At 34.3% G+C, this 17,354-nt stretch overlaps 2 protein-coding genes across 3 annotated transcripts; one reads left to right on the forward strand and one right to left on the reverse strand.

Annotated features, from left to right (window-relative positions):
• The first annotated feature begins 2,819 nt into the window (after positions 1-2,819).
• On the forward strand, positions 2,820-4,172 carry LOC117122171 (interferon alpha-inducible protein 27-like protein 2A). The gene is made up of 3 exons (XM_033267682.1): positions 2,820-2,839; positions 2,934-3,227; positions 4,037-4,172. Exons 1-3 carry the CDS (start codon positions 2,820-2,822, stop codon positions 4,170-4,172), a joined length of 450 nt encoding a protein of 149 aa, XP_033123573.1.
• A 561-nt stretch (positions 4,173-4,733) lies between these two features.
• On the reverse strand, positions 4,734-16,146 carry LOC117121917 (NXPE family member 3-like). Of its 2 annotated transcripts, none has more exons than XM_033267319.1 (4): positions 16,023-16,146; positions 10,757-11,520; positions 6,176-6,231; positions 4,734-6,012 (listed from the first exon to the last, which is right to left on the reverse strand). In XM_033267319.1, the coding sequence occupies exons 1-4, from the start codon at positions 16,068-16,070 to the stop codon at positions 5,225-5,227; spliced, it is 1,656 nt and encodes a 551-aa protein (XP_033123210.1). In that variant the 5' UTR covers positions 16,071-16,146; the 3' UTR covers positions 4,734-5,224. The 2 variants fall into 2 exon arrangements, with proteins under 2 accessions (XP_033123210.1, XP_033123219.1); XM_033267328.1 differs by lacking the exon at positions 16,023-16,146 and adding an exon at positions 15,435-15,914.
• Positions 16,147-17,354: the final 1,208 nt, after the last annotated feature.

Here is a 17,354-nt window from a genome sequence, read left to right on the forward strand (position 1 = left end):
AGAACAGCAGAAAAGCCGATCAGAATGACAAAATAAACGAATTATCCACTAGAAAAAAATCCCAATATCTGCAGAGGACCCGTTTTGGTAGGCCTTATCAGGATACAGATCAAGACGAAACGTTCGACCAGCTTAAACAGGGCCTAGGCCAGCCGCATGCCACTGCAGCACCGCTAATGAATACAATGGCAAACCAAGGTATATGTATGTATGTGTGTGTGCGTGGGTGTGTGTGTGTGGTGGGTGAGTGTGTGTATAATGGGAAGGCATAGTACTGTACTTTCATTATTTAATAAAATTATATATATAATTATATATATAATTTGTCGCCTTCAGGCGCCAAATGTACTTTCATTATTTAACAAAATTATATATTTCGCACCTCATCGAAAGCCTAAAATATGGTGGGGCTGAGGTGGAGGTAAACTCGCGGATTTGAAGTAGGTAAAGTAGAGTATTTACATTAAAGACAATGTTTTCAAGTTTTATTTTCTATGGTACATCACACATTAATTTGGTCTCTATGGTTGGTGATGTGATGAGGTTTACTGTATTAGAGTGTCATTTTCGGCCATCTAGAGATGCTATTTTCCTCAAATGTTTGCACCTCATCCCAAACCATGGTGGGATAAGGTGGGTGTGGTCTCATGAAATGTCCCCCCCCCACCCCCGCAACTTTCAAAACGGATCTGCGCCTTTGCATCTAGAGAGTAGGCCTACTATCCTCAAATTTTCGCACCTCAGTCCCAACCATGGTGGGGCTGAGATGGGTGTAGTCCCACGGAATTCCTACTCCCCACACCATTCAAAACAGATCTGCGCCCTTTCATCTAAAGAGAACTATTTCCTCAAATTTTCGCACCTCAGTCCAAACCTTGGTGGGGCTGAGGTGGGTGTGATCTCACCTCCACCTTTCAAAGCAGATCTGTGCCCTTGAATTAAATGCTTTATAAAACATTCATATAGAAAGATTTATACCCATTCTCGGCCACTTTGTGAGCGAAAGTAGTTACCTTGCTGACATGCAAGGGCCCCAAATCTGTACTCGCCTCCGATTCAAATGACTCGTTTTTACGTCAGTGGTGAATGAAGTTATAGGCCTAGAGTTACCCCATGTTTAGAAAGCAGAAGTCCAGTGGCTATAGAATTGAATGAATGTAGGTAAGAATGGCCCCGGAAAAATGGCCCAGGAAAAAATGGCCCCGGAAAAAATGGTCCCGGTGAAAATGGCCCCGGTAAAAATGGCCCTAAATGACAAGTAGGTAAAAATGGCCCCAATGAAAAATTTTTAAATCTTCAAATATTTAAATACTGTAATAAGCAAGAATTGAATCAATACCAAATACAGTTACACAACAGATGCAAATAATGTACTGAGATATTATCAGAAAACAACGACCATTGAACATTTTTTGATAGTTGAAATAAGTTTTAAAAACGTTATTCCACTAACAAAGTAGAGAGGAATCACATACATACAGTACTTCAACTACCAAAATATGCAACTCATAGATAACCACAAAATTCACTTTTGTTATTAGTATCAAATGAAATAACTTTACATGTTATAAACAGTGCAAATAAACAGTAGTTAAAACATGTGGATCAATTGTGTGTTTGAATGACAAGTTCATGTATGGGAAAAGGGAGGCTTACTTACCTCAACAAATGTTCTGCTTAGAGTTACTTCAAAGAAGTATTTGTTAATCAAATATTGTTTTTAAAGTAAACTGAATAATTAGGAATACATTTATTTAAGCAACTTATTTAATTGCATACTTGGTTTCTACTCCCTGCCAAGTAAATTTAAGTGCCTAAAACTATACTAAATAATATAAACTGAGATACTATATTGTATACATAGTTATGTAAATATGTCAATTATGCTAAGAATTAAAATGGCATGTAATTGTGAGGGTAAAGTAATTATGGTAGGATCAAATGCTAAATCCCAAAAACCTCCTAAAACACACTGTAGAAAACCAAACAATTCAATTGTGACTGACTCACTTGGTATATCAATAAGAAAATTAAATATTTATAAGAACCTATTTTTTGGTTAAAATGTTGATTTTTTGGTGAAAAAGTACTTGCAAATGCACCACAATCAATTTATTTGATGTTAGATTCCTTTTAAAAACTAAATTATTTCAGTTTAAAAAATGCATATAATGATTTTTTTTTTAAATCAGTTTTAATATAGAATTTTATTATTGGGGCCATTTTTACCTACCTGTCATTTGGGGCCATTTTTACTGGGGCCATTTTTACCGGGGCCATTTTTTCTGGGGCTATTTTTTCCTGGGCCATTTTTTCCGGGGCCATTCTTACCGTCCACCGAATTGAATACCGCTTCTCTGAATTTTTTTTGTAGATGACTAAACTCACTGCAACCGTGTTCACCATTCTGATTTTGTCCACAGCTGCTCAGCCAGCAAATGCAGGTAAACAATATAATATTTGCATATTTTTTAAACGTCACACCTATCTGACAAATCAGTGGTTGAGATCACAGAGTTGAAGTGCATAGCACTGTGTACAAACATTCCATATCAATGGGAGGCTCACCTTTTATAATTATGTCATAATTAACAAGTAAATCCTTATTTATAACAACACCAAGGAACTAAATAATCTTGACATCACAACATTTGATCAGGTACAACATGGAGAAAATATATTAAGATAAAATATTTTCTCCATATTTTCTACATTGGTACTACACTAATGTACAGAGTACAGTACTCAACTTCATTGCATCTAATTTAATTATATTATCTGAATAATATAATACACCTAAGCCTACTTTTAAACATAACATGTTGTTTTTGTGGATAAAGTATAGTATAATCCGCTACCAATAATTATCAAACAAGAAAAAATATATTAGACAGACAATTGATCAATACATTGGGACGTGTGAATATTTACAGGGTTAAGAATTGGGTAGCAGCAGGAGCTGCAGGAGTAGCTGTGGTTGACTTTGCCCCAGCGGCACTTGGTTTCGGAGCAGCCGGCATTCTAGCTGGGTCACCAGCAGCTGTAATAATGTCTACCACAGCCTTGGCCAATGGAGGAGGAGTAGCAGCAGGCAGCGCGTGCGCTATTTTGCAGTCAGCTGGAGCTGTGGGGCTGACCGCTAAAGCAGCTGCAATCGGTGGTACTATTGGGGCTGGAGCCGGTTTTCTTCTCGATGATGAAGAAAAATATAACCAGTTGCACACTCTGTGGCCGTCATAATACGAATGAGCATCATTTATATTTTTGATCTATCTTTAATTATCTTGCCATTTTGGTATATTTACATTGTTTAGGATTAACCATTTATGATGCATTCTGATTGGCCAAAAGTTGACATGGTTGATTATTGATTTTGTTTTGTAGTCATGCTATTGCTTATTTTTGTGAACCTATAGGAGCAAGCATCTTTCATTTGTTAGGTGGTCATAATATATCAATTTGACACTCGTAATAGACCGACCGAATTTGTCGCCAAAATGACGTAATCGCATTTTTGCCGAGTGGGTATTAAAGTTGTTTACCTCGCCAAAGTCCTAACTAATGCATCGAGCGGAGTCGAAAGTGGTGTATGTTAAATCGTCTAAAATGTAATAAAGATAGCATTGAAGATACTTTTTGAATGATTCACAACTTTCCAAAATTGTATGTAGTCAGTAGACTAAACGTCTACTTGTTTTAATTATTATACCTTCTGTAATGTCCTTTGTTCTAGAATACAGTCTTTCTTTCTCTAGTTTTAATTAATAAACCTTACCATATCCTGTGTCCCTTCCACCCCCTGTAGACAATCCGTTTCACACCTATTTCTATATTGTTAATCCCTTAAACCCACTTCATTGCATCTAATTTAATTATATTATCTGAACAATATAATACACCTAGGCCTACTTTTAAACATAACATGTTGTTTTTGTGGATAAAGTATAGTATAATCCGCTACCAATAATTATCAAACAAGAAAAAATGTATTAGACAGACAATTGATCAATACATTGGGATGTGTGATTATTTACAGGGTTAATGAATTGGGTAGCACCCCAGCGGCACTTGGTTTCGAAGCAGCCGGTATTCTAGCTGGGCCACCAGCAGCTGCAATAATGTCTACCACAGCCTTGGCCAATGGAGGAGGAGTAGCAGCAGGCAGCGTGTGAGCTATGTTGCAGTCAGTTGGAGCTGTGGGGCTGACTGCTAAAGCAGCTGTAATCGGTGGTACTATTGGGGCTGGAGCTGGTGTTCTTCTCGATGATGAAGAAAATTAAAACCAGTTGCACACTCTGTGGCCGTCATAATATGAATGAGCATCATTTATATTTTTGATCTATTTTTTATTATCTTGCCATTTTGGTATATTTACATTGTTTAGGATTAACCATTTATGATGCATTCTGATTGGCCAAAAGTTGACATGGTTGATTATTGATTTTGTTTTGTAGTCATATGCTATTGCTTATTTTTGTGAACCTATAAGAGCAAGCATCTTTCATTTGTTAGGTGGTCATAATATATCAATTTGACACTCGTAATAGACCGACCGAATTTGTCGCCAAAATGACGTAATCGCATTTTTGCCGAGTGGGTATTAAAGTTGTTTACCTCGCCAAAGTCCTAACTAATGCATCGAGCGGAGTCGAAAGTGGTGTATGTTAAATCGTCTAAAATGTAATAAAGATAGCATTGAAGATACTTTTTGAATGATTCACAACTTTCCAAAATTGTATGTAGTCAGTAGACTAAACGTCTACTTGTTTTAATTATTATACCTTCTGTAATGTCCTTTGTTCTAGAATACAGTCTTTCTTTCTCTAGTTTTAATTAATAAACCTTACCATATCCTGTGTCCATTCCACCCCCTGTAGTCAATCCGTTTCACACCTATTTCTATATTGTTAATCCCTTAAACCCACATGGTAAACCATTCTTGTAGATAACTCTTCTATTTAAGTGCCTGCTTTTGTACATCCAGCTGAGTCTTGGATTTGTGATTGCCGAATAAACGTCTCAACTTTCTAACATATACATTGTTGTACCGACTCTGTGTTATAGTATGTTTCAGTTATAGTCTATACCCGTTACATGTATTAAAACATTTAACTTTTCATTACAGTTTTGACGTTACGATTTGAATACAGTACTACTACTGTAATGAACTTCTTACGACTTCCCACATAATCACAACTAGATTATCATTCGATTGTTAGAAACATTATTGCAGACAAACATAAGAAAAATACATAAAGAGTTCTTGTAATATTACATCAAATGGCATATGCATTTCATTAGGAGTGTAATACGAGAGATTCATGTCCCAAATGTCTAAGAAATGAACGTTCATCCCTGAGAATGTCTCACGTAAGAGCCTTCGAAACTGGTATAAGAGCAAATCACTTGTAAAATACCCATTTATTTCTTTCTTCTTTTCAGCCCTTATTCGTCTGGCATGCGAGCCTTTGATGGCAAAAATTGCTGCTGGGCATCTTTTTCTGAATTTGATTATCCCTGTACGAATGTTTTCAAGACGAGTTATATATGCCTCCTTTGTCCAATGCTCATAGTGGGCAAAGGGACTTATTGTAATGATGTAATCACATGTGTCTGTTGGTAACGAATTCAATTGATCAACCTCGAAGTTTGCCAAATTGTCCAATTCCAGTCTGGTACTGACAATGTACGAATGGAACATAAAAGTCACGTTTACAATGTCGCTTTGTAGATTCATTGCTGTCTGTTTCATATCTTTTGGAAGGGAAAATCCAAGGTAAGCAAGTAACTTGTGATACCACTGCCGCGACGTTGAATCCCCTATAAATAATAGCTTCCTCCCCTTAACACAAACTTTGATCTCATCGAGTGTCCATTGTTTTGTATTGCAAGAAAATGAATGCCATATTTTGTTTTCCCAGAATCCATCACTCAAAGGTTCTGGTACATCCGGTCGGCATCGTTGTAGTTTTAATGATTTAATGACGGAGTCGATTGTGTCGAAGCTTTTATCTATTTAGTAAACAGAGACAAACAAATTGTGTCAAAAAAAGCTAACCATTAAAAGAAACAACAATTTAAGACGAATGACATTTGATGAAACTCGTTGATGTATTGGTATTAACCTATTAATAATAATATTGTTTAGATTAAATAATAATTATGTAATTCTTACTTGTTTCACTTTTCAATTGAATCGGTCCATTTGTTAACCGTGCGAAATTATTTTTACTGTGAAGAAACAATTTTCAAACTGTCATCCAAAATGCATGCATACTTTTAATGTGACATCAATTAAGAACAATTTTAGCTATAATTATCCTACAATCATAGTCTTATTCTTAATTGCTAAAAAAAACAAAAAAACAAAAAAAAACAGAGTACAATACAATGGGGAAAAACAAAGTATATAACTTGATCACTGATCTACTGATAACACTGGCCGACTGAGGGCGTATTTTTCTATCCGTATTATCACCTCATGAATATTAATTTTAATAATTAACACAAACAATTATACAATTAAAAATTGGTTTATGAATTGAACTAAAAGGGAAACTATACATGCGAAAAACATGTATTTTTCAAATTTTAATGCATTTTCAGGAAGCTTGGGTAATTTTGGGCAATTTTTGCTGAATCTTGGGTAATTTCGACCCAGTCATTAAATATCAAAAATTGTGAGTGGTCACGTTGAACGGTACCCTTACCGAATACATCTCTGGTTACGTGGACAGCATACTCACCCCTCTACTGCCCAATATCTATAACTATATACAGGATACCACCCATTTTCTCAGAAAACGCAATGATGCTCCTAATCCCCCTGATAATTCCATCCTCGTCACCATGGACGTCACCTCCCTAACTCCAACATCCCTCGTGAGGAGGGCCTAGCCGCTTGCCATCAATTCCTCAACAAATTCAGCCCTACATCTCATACACAATTCATCCTCACACACAATCATTTCCAATTCAACAGCAAGTAGCACTACAAACAGACCAAATGAACTGCCATGGTATACCCTAGGAGCCAGACCAGGTTTTGTATGCACTTTAAGGTGCAGAGAATTTGACTTCAGAAATTGGTTTAGGGTGGTCCAAGAATCATTTTTGGCTTGGTAACATATTTTCAAAATGTGTCGAAAGGTCAAAAGGTCAGGGTCAAGGATAAAAGCTATAAGGTCCTTGTATCTCTGCAACCACAGGTGGTAGAGAGTTAAATTGGTGCCAAATTGTTCGGAATATGCATATTTCTATTTGTTCTAAAGAACTTTTTGCTAAAAAAATGACCGGAAATGCCGTTTGTGACCTTTGACATGCTTCAAGGTCATAGCCATATTGTCCTTATATCTTCGCAACCACTGGTGGTAGAGGGTTAATTTTGGTGTCAATTTGTTCGGAACATTCATGTTTCTATTTGGTCTAATAAATGAGTTTGCTAAAAAATGCCATTTCTGACCTTTGACATATTTTATATATGATAGCCATTGAGTCATTATTATTTCCGCAACCACTAGTGGTAGAGAGTTAACTTTGGGGCCAAATAGAAACATGAATCTTCGATTAAATTGACACCACAATTAACTCTCTACCACCAGTGTTTGCGGAGATATAAGGACTAAGGCTATGACATTAAAACATTTGGCACCAAACTTAACTCTCTACCACCAGTGGTTGCAGAGATAATAACGACTCAATGGTTATGATATATAAAATATATCAAAGGTCAGAAATGGCATTTCCGGTCATTTTTTAGCAAACTCATTTATTAGACCAAATACAAACATGAATGTTCCGAACAAATTGACACCACAATTAACTCTCTACACCACCAGTGGTTGCAGAAATATAAGGACCATATAGCTATGACCTTGAAACATGTTAAAGGTCAGAAACGGCATTTCCGGTCATTTTTTAAAAATAAAATGTTCTGTTAGATCAAATAGAAATATGCATGTTCCGAACAAATTGACACCAAAATTAACTCTTTACCGGTAGTGGTTGCGGAAATATAAGGACAATATGGCTATCACCTTGAAGCATGTTAAAGGTCAGAAACCTTTTTTCTAGCAAAATGTTCTATTAGGGCAAATAGAAATATGCATGTTCCGAACAATTTGGCACCAAATTCAACTCTCTACCACCTGTGGTTGCGGAGATACAAGGACCTTAATAGCTTTGACTTTTGACCCTGACCTTTTGACCTTTCGCCACATTTTAAAAAAATATGTTACCAAGCCAAAAATGATTCTTGGACCACCCTGAACCAATTTCTGAAGTCAAATTCTCTGCACCTCAAAGTGCATACAAAACCTGGTCTGGCTCCTAGGGTACATAGTGAACACCCTGACAGCATCAAACACTCGCTCATCTACATCCAAGCTCTCGGAGTCAAACGAATATGCTCCTCCGTAGAAGAACTTGACAAACACATTGGCACGCACATCAACAAATTTGCACAAAGTTAATATCCCATCAAAATAATAAAGAAATACCTGGCCAAAACATCCAACAAAACCCGAGATCAACTTCTACAATACATACCCAAAACTCTCTCAGCGACTCCCTATGGTTTTCACCCACAGTACTCAACTCAGTCACCTATCCAAACAACTCAAAGACGACTTCAAAATTATCCAAAATAATATATCTGACACTGAAGCTTTCAAAGAACCCCCCGTATTGGCTAGAAGACAACCCCCCCAACCTAAAATCTTTGCTCACATTATCCAATCTCCCCTCTTCCCGTCCCCAACCAGGTAACAAACCTTGCGGTAACCCCAGATGTAATATTTGCCATTATCCTCATAACAGAGTCTCATCCGTGTACCTAACACTAAAATCACCATCAGACCCCCTTCACTTACTTGCAATGCCCATAATATCATATCTCCTATATGTACCGTATGTAAAGGGGTGTGTTATGTCGGGGAGAGCGGCTGCACATTTAGACAAAGGATTAATAACCACAAAAGCTCTTTAAGAAACAATTATCTTCCTTTTAGCTAAACACCTTAACGGAGCTAGGCACACCATTAATAATATGAGATGTATCATTATAGATAACAACTTCAGATCACTTAATAAAGAAGATGTGCTGAAATTAAATGGATTTTGAAACTTAGGACTCATAAAATAGGAGCTAATAAAGACCTTTGTTTTGCTTCAGGCTTTACATTCACTAAATAATGTTTCATAACTCTTTAGTACAGTTGCTGTAATTTTCCATAGGCCTCTATTTATACATATTTTTTTTAAATATTTTGATTGGTTTATCATTTATCGCCTATTTCTTCCATTATTATTTTAATGGCTATTCTTCGTAATGGTTTTAATTATTATCTTAATCCCCATAATTAGTATGCACTATTCTTGTGAACGTTCCCCTTCATTAAAGGCTCTATTCATGGTGACTTACGTTGTTTATGTGCAATAACTACATCCATCGTTATCTCTATTGTTAACATGTATATACTGTTTGCTGTAATATAAATCTTTAGATACTCGTACGCTGATGAAGGTAGCAGGTGCTACCGAAAATTTCGTACCAATAAAATTCAATGTCTCAATTAAGTCAAAGTGTCTTCTTGCAGTACTTTCAGGTCTGTAGATGTGTATAAGACAACGCGTTTTGTTGTCGCGTCGGGTCTGGTCTGCGTGAGTTAAACGCAGATGCGATGGTGTGTGTCGGGGGCAGTCGCATCGTAGAATATTAAACATGTTTAATATTTCTCACGATGGCTCAAGACTGTCCCCGATCATCTAGAGGTGCCATAATCATAAATTTCCTTATCTCAGCCCCAACCATAGTGGGGCTTAGGTGGTATTAGGTCGAATAAGGATTTTAATATTAAATGTACCAATTCTTTTTAGAAATTTAAATACCACTTTAAATAGAAGGATTCTAATTTGAGACCAAATCTTCTAATAATCACAAACATCCTGAATGGAAAAGGTTCCCAGCATCTTACAAATGATGGGTATTGTGTCTGTTTAATAAGATTCGGACGTTTATCTTAAATAATGGAGGTTTTTGAATTGTAGTTAACTAATTAAATATGTACTGTCTGTCATGAACTAAAAATTCAATTCCATATATAAGCAAATTGTTAACTTTAAATTAAAATTTAAAAAAGAAACCATTTCCACTGTTGAATAACAGACTGTTAAATAAATACTTTCCTGTATTCTTTTACATATTGACCTAAAACACTGAATTGTTTTTGAATTGTAGTTAACTAATTAAATATGTACTGTCTGTCATGAACTAAAAATTCAATTCCATATATAAGCAAATTGTTAACTTTAAATTAAAATTTAAACAAGAAACCATTTCCACTGTTGAATAACAGACTGTTAAATAAATACTTTCCTGTATTCTTTTACATATTGACCATTTAATTTAATAACTATCAACTTAAAGATTTTTGTAGTAAAATGTCTGTTGGACAGATTCCTCCATTATTAAAAGGTTTTAAGTTAAAATTTAATTTTACTTTGACAGACAGTATATCTTTAAAATGTTAATTTGTCCTTTTTGTGCTAAGTGCCATCGTAATTTCATTATTTTATAATGATGTTTTCAGAGGTACCTCGTTACTAAGGCTTGAGAATACCTTGACCTCTGCGCGAAATATTGAATAAAAATGTCTTTAATTGGAGGGAGACAAGTATTCGTTTTTTAGAAGACCAACAAAGACAGATCATTACGGACACAAAATAGATGGACAAATTTGTGGATATCTACACTCACCTTGTAAAAAAATCGTCATGCGTTTCTCTTAATGGTGAATATATCTTTGTAGCATTTGCTGTAGAACCTTTACTTGTATGTAAAGCATAAAATGCTGAACACGGCAAAGTGGACGGGCGATCACAAAGTAGTACTAAACTTCCACCTAGCGCCTGGGGGTTCGGGTATTCACATTGATTACGCCAGATACCGCTTGTTTCTAATCTACATAACGATGTCTCTACCTTTTTTCCTACTTTGAATAGACCTTCCCATACTGTTCGGCCTCCCTTGTGCCATATTTCATGTAAGATGAACCGAACAGCCTCGCTTGTGTGCACAAGTTTAATGTTCACTGTCATTTCTCCGTTCCACCCGGCGAAAAAAACTATCTCATAAGTTCCATTTTTAAAGTCGATAACTTTTCCTGCAGTAGCAAATCTATTTTCATTCGAGACAACTGGGTACCAAAAGTCACCTCCTTGGACACGATGACGACCGTTTGCGTCGTGGGCTTCAACTATGACGCTAAAAAATTCACCGAATAATATTGGTTTTCCGTCTTTAATGAAGAATTTACTCATTGTTGGATCTGTATGTCCCATCGAGCCAACTCCATCAGTTGTGTTTGCAAATACCGGTAAAACTGCGTCTTGTCGGAGTTTCTCTTCCGTTTCCAAAAAATTGGGGAACATATCGATCATAGGTCTATCCTTTAAATCAGATTCAGTTTGCCAGACATGATTTTGACTTGTCAACATAACATTTTTAGTTTTAAAAGTAATCTAAAAAGTAAAGAATAAAAAAGAACAAATGGATTATAATTTATATGTCAAATAAAATACGGTATCTAGAATGAAAATGTATTCGTTAAATTGAAAACCTTAGATCCTCGGTTCCCATATTATTTTTTTTTCGAACCAAAATCATAATTAACTATAAGACTGGCGACTCCATAGATGGCATCTCATTCCCAACATAATTATGTCTTTACTTACTCACGGACGTCGTCATAAGTCTATGTTTAAAAGAATATTTTTGCTACCGTGGCCTACCATTAGGCATATGTGGGAGCATTGGTATTTTTAGAAGGCCTATGGGGACAGAGAACTTTCTAAAAGACAATCAAAAATGGGATGTAATTTCCGGAAAACCGGACAGTTAGGACACAGGAGTGATGCTCTAGTGGGGTCTACAGACCAATGTGCAATTAAAAAAATATTTTTTAGAACGTTTTGTTCAAAACTATTTATTTATTGAACATCCCCTGGCGATGATTATACTAAAGATATGACGCTCGACAATGAAACAAAACAATTAAATTTCGAAATTATGAAAACTTTGATGCAGAATCATTTGTTCAAGAATTACTCGAAAATAAAGTACTTTATGAACTAAATACTACTGCAAACGATATAGAATCTGTATGGGTGAAATGGAAAGATTCCTTCCTAGACATAAGTAATAGACATGCTCCCTATAGAACACTGATGTACTAAAGAGAGATAAACTCGGCCCCAAGTCAACTCGGCCCCATTTCAACTCGACCCTAAGTCAACTCGGCCCCAATTTACTGTGTATTTACTGAATATTTGCCAAAGAGATTTGAATGCAAAGCCAAAATTAAAGTGTTTTATATCGTTGCCTTTGTTATTTCTTTTCATTTACATCCACTTACAATAATTAAAACTGCATTAATAAAAATAATATTATTAAAAATATAAAAAGGTATAATATAAATAATAATTATAATAACGATATGATGACAATAATAACGACATAATCATGACAATGCTTAATGAGTTACAGACATATTAAATAAACTACTATATAATATATATTATTATTATATATATATTATATGTATGCCTATATACACCGTATATACTGTCTCTTATACACATCTAGATGTGTATAAGAGACAGTATATATACATCATGATAATATAATAGATAAAATCGAAACCGTCTTTATGTATCTGAAATAATAAGAAACGTATACCATATGTATGGAAATATATGTATATTTGAATATATACAGGCCTACTGTATATATACAATGTATATATATATCTCTATATATACACACACACACATACACACACCCACATACATATATATACATTTATATGTACATTATATATATGTATGTACATAGGCCTATATAATATATTTAAATGTATATACATATGTATGTATGTATGTATGTATATAAATCATTATATAATAGGTAAAATCTAAACCATGTTATATCATAGAGAAAATAGATAGGAAACGAATACTATGTAACAATATGGACTTTAGAAAAACTTTATTGGAGAAGAATTTCAGTATATTTAAATATTCCTAGAATATATACATATATATAATAATGTATATTTGATATGCCTATAAATCAGTATGTTCATATCGTTATTATCAAGTTTTTGTTATGCTTTTTCTTATTATTTTAATATTATTGCTGTTAATGTTGTTTGTATTATTGTTACCGTAATGAAAAAAGAATAACAAAGGCAAAATTTAAAACACTCTTGATTCATCATCGACAAATCACTTGATTCATCATCGAATCACTTGATTCATCATCGACGAATCACTTGATTCATCATCGACGAATCACTTGATTCATCATCGAATCATCTGATTCATCATCGACGAATCGCTTGATTCATCATCGACGAATCACTTGATTCATCGACGAATCACTTGATTCATCATCGACGATTCACTTGATTCATCATCGAATTGTTGCTTGAACGGCGTTCCATATTTTTCCTACCCCACATCTTTATATCTAATTTTGCTGAGAGTTCCGCTTGAACAATTTCGTGGACATTTTAGTATCTGCGCATGACATGTTTCCATTGCAGGATCTATAATGTGTTGAGAAGCATAATCTAGGAAGAGAAGCCGGTGGCTGACTCTCCGGAGTTTTAGAAGTTATTTTATTTTTTATTTTTATATTATTTTGCTTTTTAAGCTGCTGGCACCTAGCTATTGTAGTCTTGCTTGATTTTTTATTGCCTTTTATTGTTGTTATCTTAAAACAAATGAATGATTGTTAGATAGGACAATTTATATGAAAGAATGGTGGTGGTGTTTTTTTTACTTGAAAACGGAGACCTGCATATGAAAATTGAAAATTCAATACTGAACCATTTATATTTTACGCAAAATCGAAAAAAAAGGCCAAAGCAATTCTCTAGTCAAAGTTTTATAGCCTATTTTTGTCTATCTCTTGGACATGAGATGTGTATATACATATATATATGCATATATATATGCATATATATATATATATATATATATATATATATATGTATATATAACATTTTTAATTCCTATATTTTATTCCCATAGTACTACAATGTAGCAATAAAAAATAATTCCCTGTAGATTTTTCATGTTTTTAATATAAAGTGACTATAATTAAAGGATGAATTGTAACGTCAGTTACCAAGTAATCCCCAAATGATTATAAAGCATATGGTATAACTGGAAAAAAAAATATTGTAGTAATGAGTACCCATAACTGACTGACTAATAAATTAAAATTGTTACAATATTTTCATGAATTAAGTTATTAAAATTTCACTAGGAAATAAATTAATATTTTATAGTTAACTTTTCGTAATAATGATTGTTATTTCCTAACTAATAACTGTTGTTATTGGAGGGTAACCCAGATGTGTGCCCTGTTTTACACTGGGCCGCTTATAAACACGGAAATGAAACTGCAGAAAACCATAGTGTAGATCTTGCTACATTTCAAAAAGTCTATTGAGTGAAAGTAGGTAAACATTATTTCGAGTAAACAGCTTTCTAAAGTTATTTGTGAATACACTGTTTACTGGAATTAACTACCAAAATAATGTTAAATAATTGTTTGTTGACCATTCCCACAACTAGACATTGGGACATGATTAATTGATAGCAAGCTATATTCAATGATTTACTATGACAATAATGTAAAGTTTGCTACAAATAGAAAAAAAAAAATCCAAACACAGATGAGCATATTAGGTGCATAAAAAGAAAATGACAATAACATATATAATCCTAACATGCACGAAAAAAATAAAATAAATATAAAAATAGTCTACATAGGTACTATAGGTACACAGAAGACTATACAATAAATAAATAAAACGTTTCTCTTGTTTACTACCTGTTGCCGTTTTAATTTGTTTCATGATGCAGTTACTAGATCTAACATTCATATAACATTATGCTTAGCGATATTGAGGGATGAAAGTAGCAACATGAGGACGTAACTCGAAAAATATAGGCCTAAGTCATATTACTACCTAAAAATGGAAAATTTAGAATAACATTTGGGCATGATCATCTAAAAGGCTAGGTAGGCATAACATCATACATAGGCCAGCTTAAGCACAATAAGAATAGTATAAATAATAATAATAAAATTAATTTGTAAGGTGTATAATACATAGGTTCCTAAAAATGTCCATCAGAACACCTCCTTATAATTATAGTAATATAGCCTAGGACCACAAACAATTGCATCTTCTTTAAAACTGTGTAAAAATCAGGAGCAGAGCCAGAATTTTTCAAACGAGAGTAAGGGAAAGGGGGGGGGGGCAAATAATCTCAGAATAGGTAAGTTTAGTAGCACATAACATTAATTTGCATTGAAAATTTTAAAATTTAGTGGCAAATGCGTTTCTATTCCATTGTACCATTTTCTGGCTGATAAGTAATGCCTTCTTCATGCGGTAATTTCACAGGAAAACCTTTAAGTTTCGTATCGTGTATGACAGTTTCATCCAAAATGTGTTGGGTTTACTGGTGCGGGCAAAAGGCCAACTTGGTTTTGCCCTTCATGTAAAACCATCCCTTCACACCATAAAAGAAGTTATCAAACAAATTAGTGAAGATCTTAACAAAGCAAATTCAGTCAACTTCAATTTTAGAAAGGAAAATGAAAAGCTGCTGAAAGATATTAATGAACTATCCAAAGATCTGAACAATATTAAAGGCAATTCTTCAACATCTGAGCCATCTAAAGAACAACTTGAAACCAGTCAACCTATCGCAACCAATGACCGCCCCAGCACCATAATTATTGGCGATTCAATCATTAAGCATGTCAAACAGCGAGGCTTAGCTAAAACCAAAGTAATTTGCCGTCCAGGGGGCAAAAATCAATGATGTAACAGAAGCCCTAAAATCAGAATCCCTTGATGGATTGAATGCCGTTATTTTACATTGCGGTACAAATAACTGTGTAAGCGATGATCTTGCAAACAAAGCCAGTGAGGCCATACCCTTATACAGGAAGTTAAGACAAAAGCACCAAACACTATAGAGATCATTGTTTCAACTATCTGCCCTAGGATAGACAATGCAAGCCATCAATCAACCTCGAGTTGATAAGCTGAACTCTTATCTCAAATCAATGGCGATGAAGAAAACAATATAATAGTAGTAAACAATGATGATAATTTCAAACTTGCTAATAAGCAGTGCGAGACAACCTCATTGAACAAAAGTGGATTACATCTGAATAAATTAGGAACAAAGAAACTGCTTGCGAACATCAACGACGCCATGGTAAGCCAATTGTATGTCACGCTTGCTCGCAACAAGGACACAAACAAAGTCATAATATTTTCAAAGGTTAGAGGTTTGACAAAGAGGAATGTGCCGATTCCATACAAAATAGAGATATAGTAATACAAGATGATGTTAACTCTAATTTATTGATTGATTACTACACAGAAAACAGATTTTCAATTCTTAACGATGAAGTAGATAAAGTTGATACATACAATGGCGATGGTAATACCGTGATAGAAGATAGTAATATAAAGATAAATAATAATCCTAATATAACAATAAACATAAATACAGACATTAATGATGATACTGATTTTGTAAATAATAGGTCCACATTAAAGCATAATAATTATAAACATACACGTTTAAGAAGAGGAAGGAATAAAAAGAAAATAGCTTTATAACAATATTCGTGGGCTCAAAAGTAAAAAGTATGAAATCAATAAGTTCCTGTTTTCTAATAATATTGACATTTTTGGCATTAGTGAGACTTTCTTAAAAGGGGATGAAGAATTGAAATATAAAAATTTTCACTGAATCGGCAAGAACCATAACTGTATTTACAAGAAAAGCCAGGGAGGGGTTGGGTTCTACATCAAGGAAAATATTAAAATTCTTGATGACAATTTATTTGACACTAAGTCAGATGATATTGAAAGGCTTTGGATTAAGGTACAATTTAACGAATCGCCAAATTCTACATATTTTTTAGCCACTGCATATTTTCCATGCGAAGACACCGATAGGCCCTTAACAGATGAAATTTATTCCACACTTCTTTCCAAAGTACTAGCAATCCAGGATGAATTTGAGGATTGCAAGATAATAGTTCTTGGCGATTTTAATGGGAAAGTTGGGAATAACATAATAAAAGGTGAAAAGATACTAACTATAATGGTAGGGGTCTCATAAACCTGTGTAATGATGGAGACCTCTTCATGTTAAATGGTAGCGATAAATGCACTGGTATATTTACATGGGTACAATACAACGTTCAAAGTGTACTTGATTATGTAGTTGTGTCACACAATGTATATGAT

This window comes from Anneissia japonica, unplaced genomic scaffold (assembly GCF_011630105.1).
Source record: "Anneissia japonica isolate Jap-2015-1 unplaced genomic scaffold, ASM1163010v1 scaffold1208_len1460985_cov181, whole genome shotgun sequence".
Lineage (NCBI taxonomy): Eukaryota > Metazoa > Echinodermata > Crinoidea > Comatulida > Comatulidae > Anneissia > Anneissia japonica.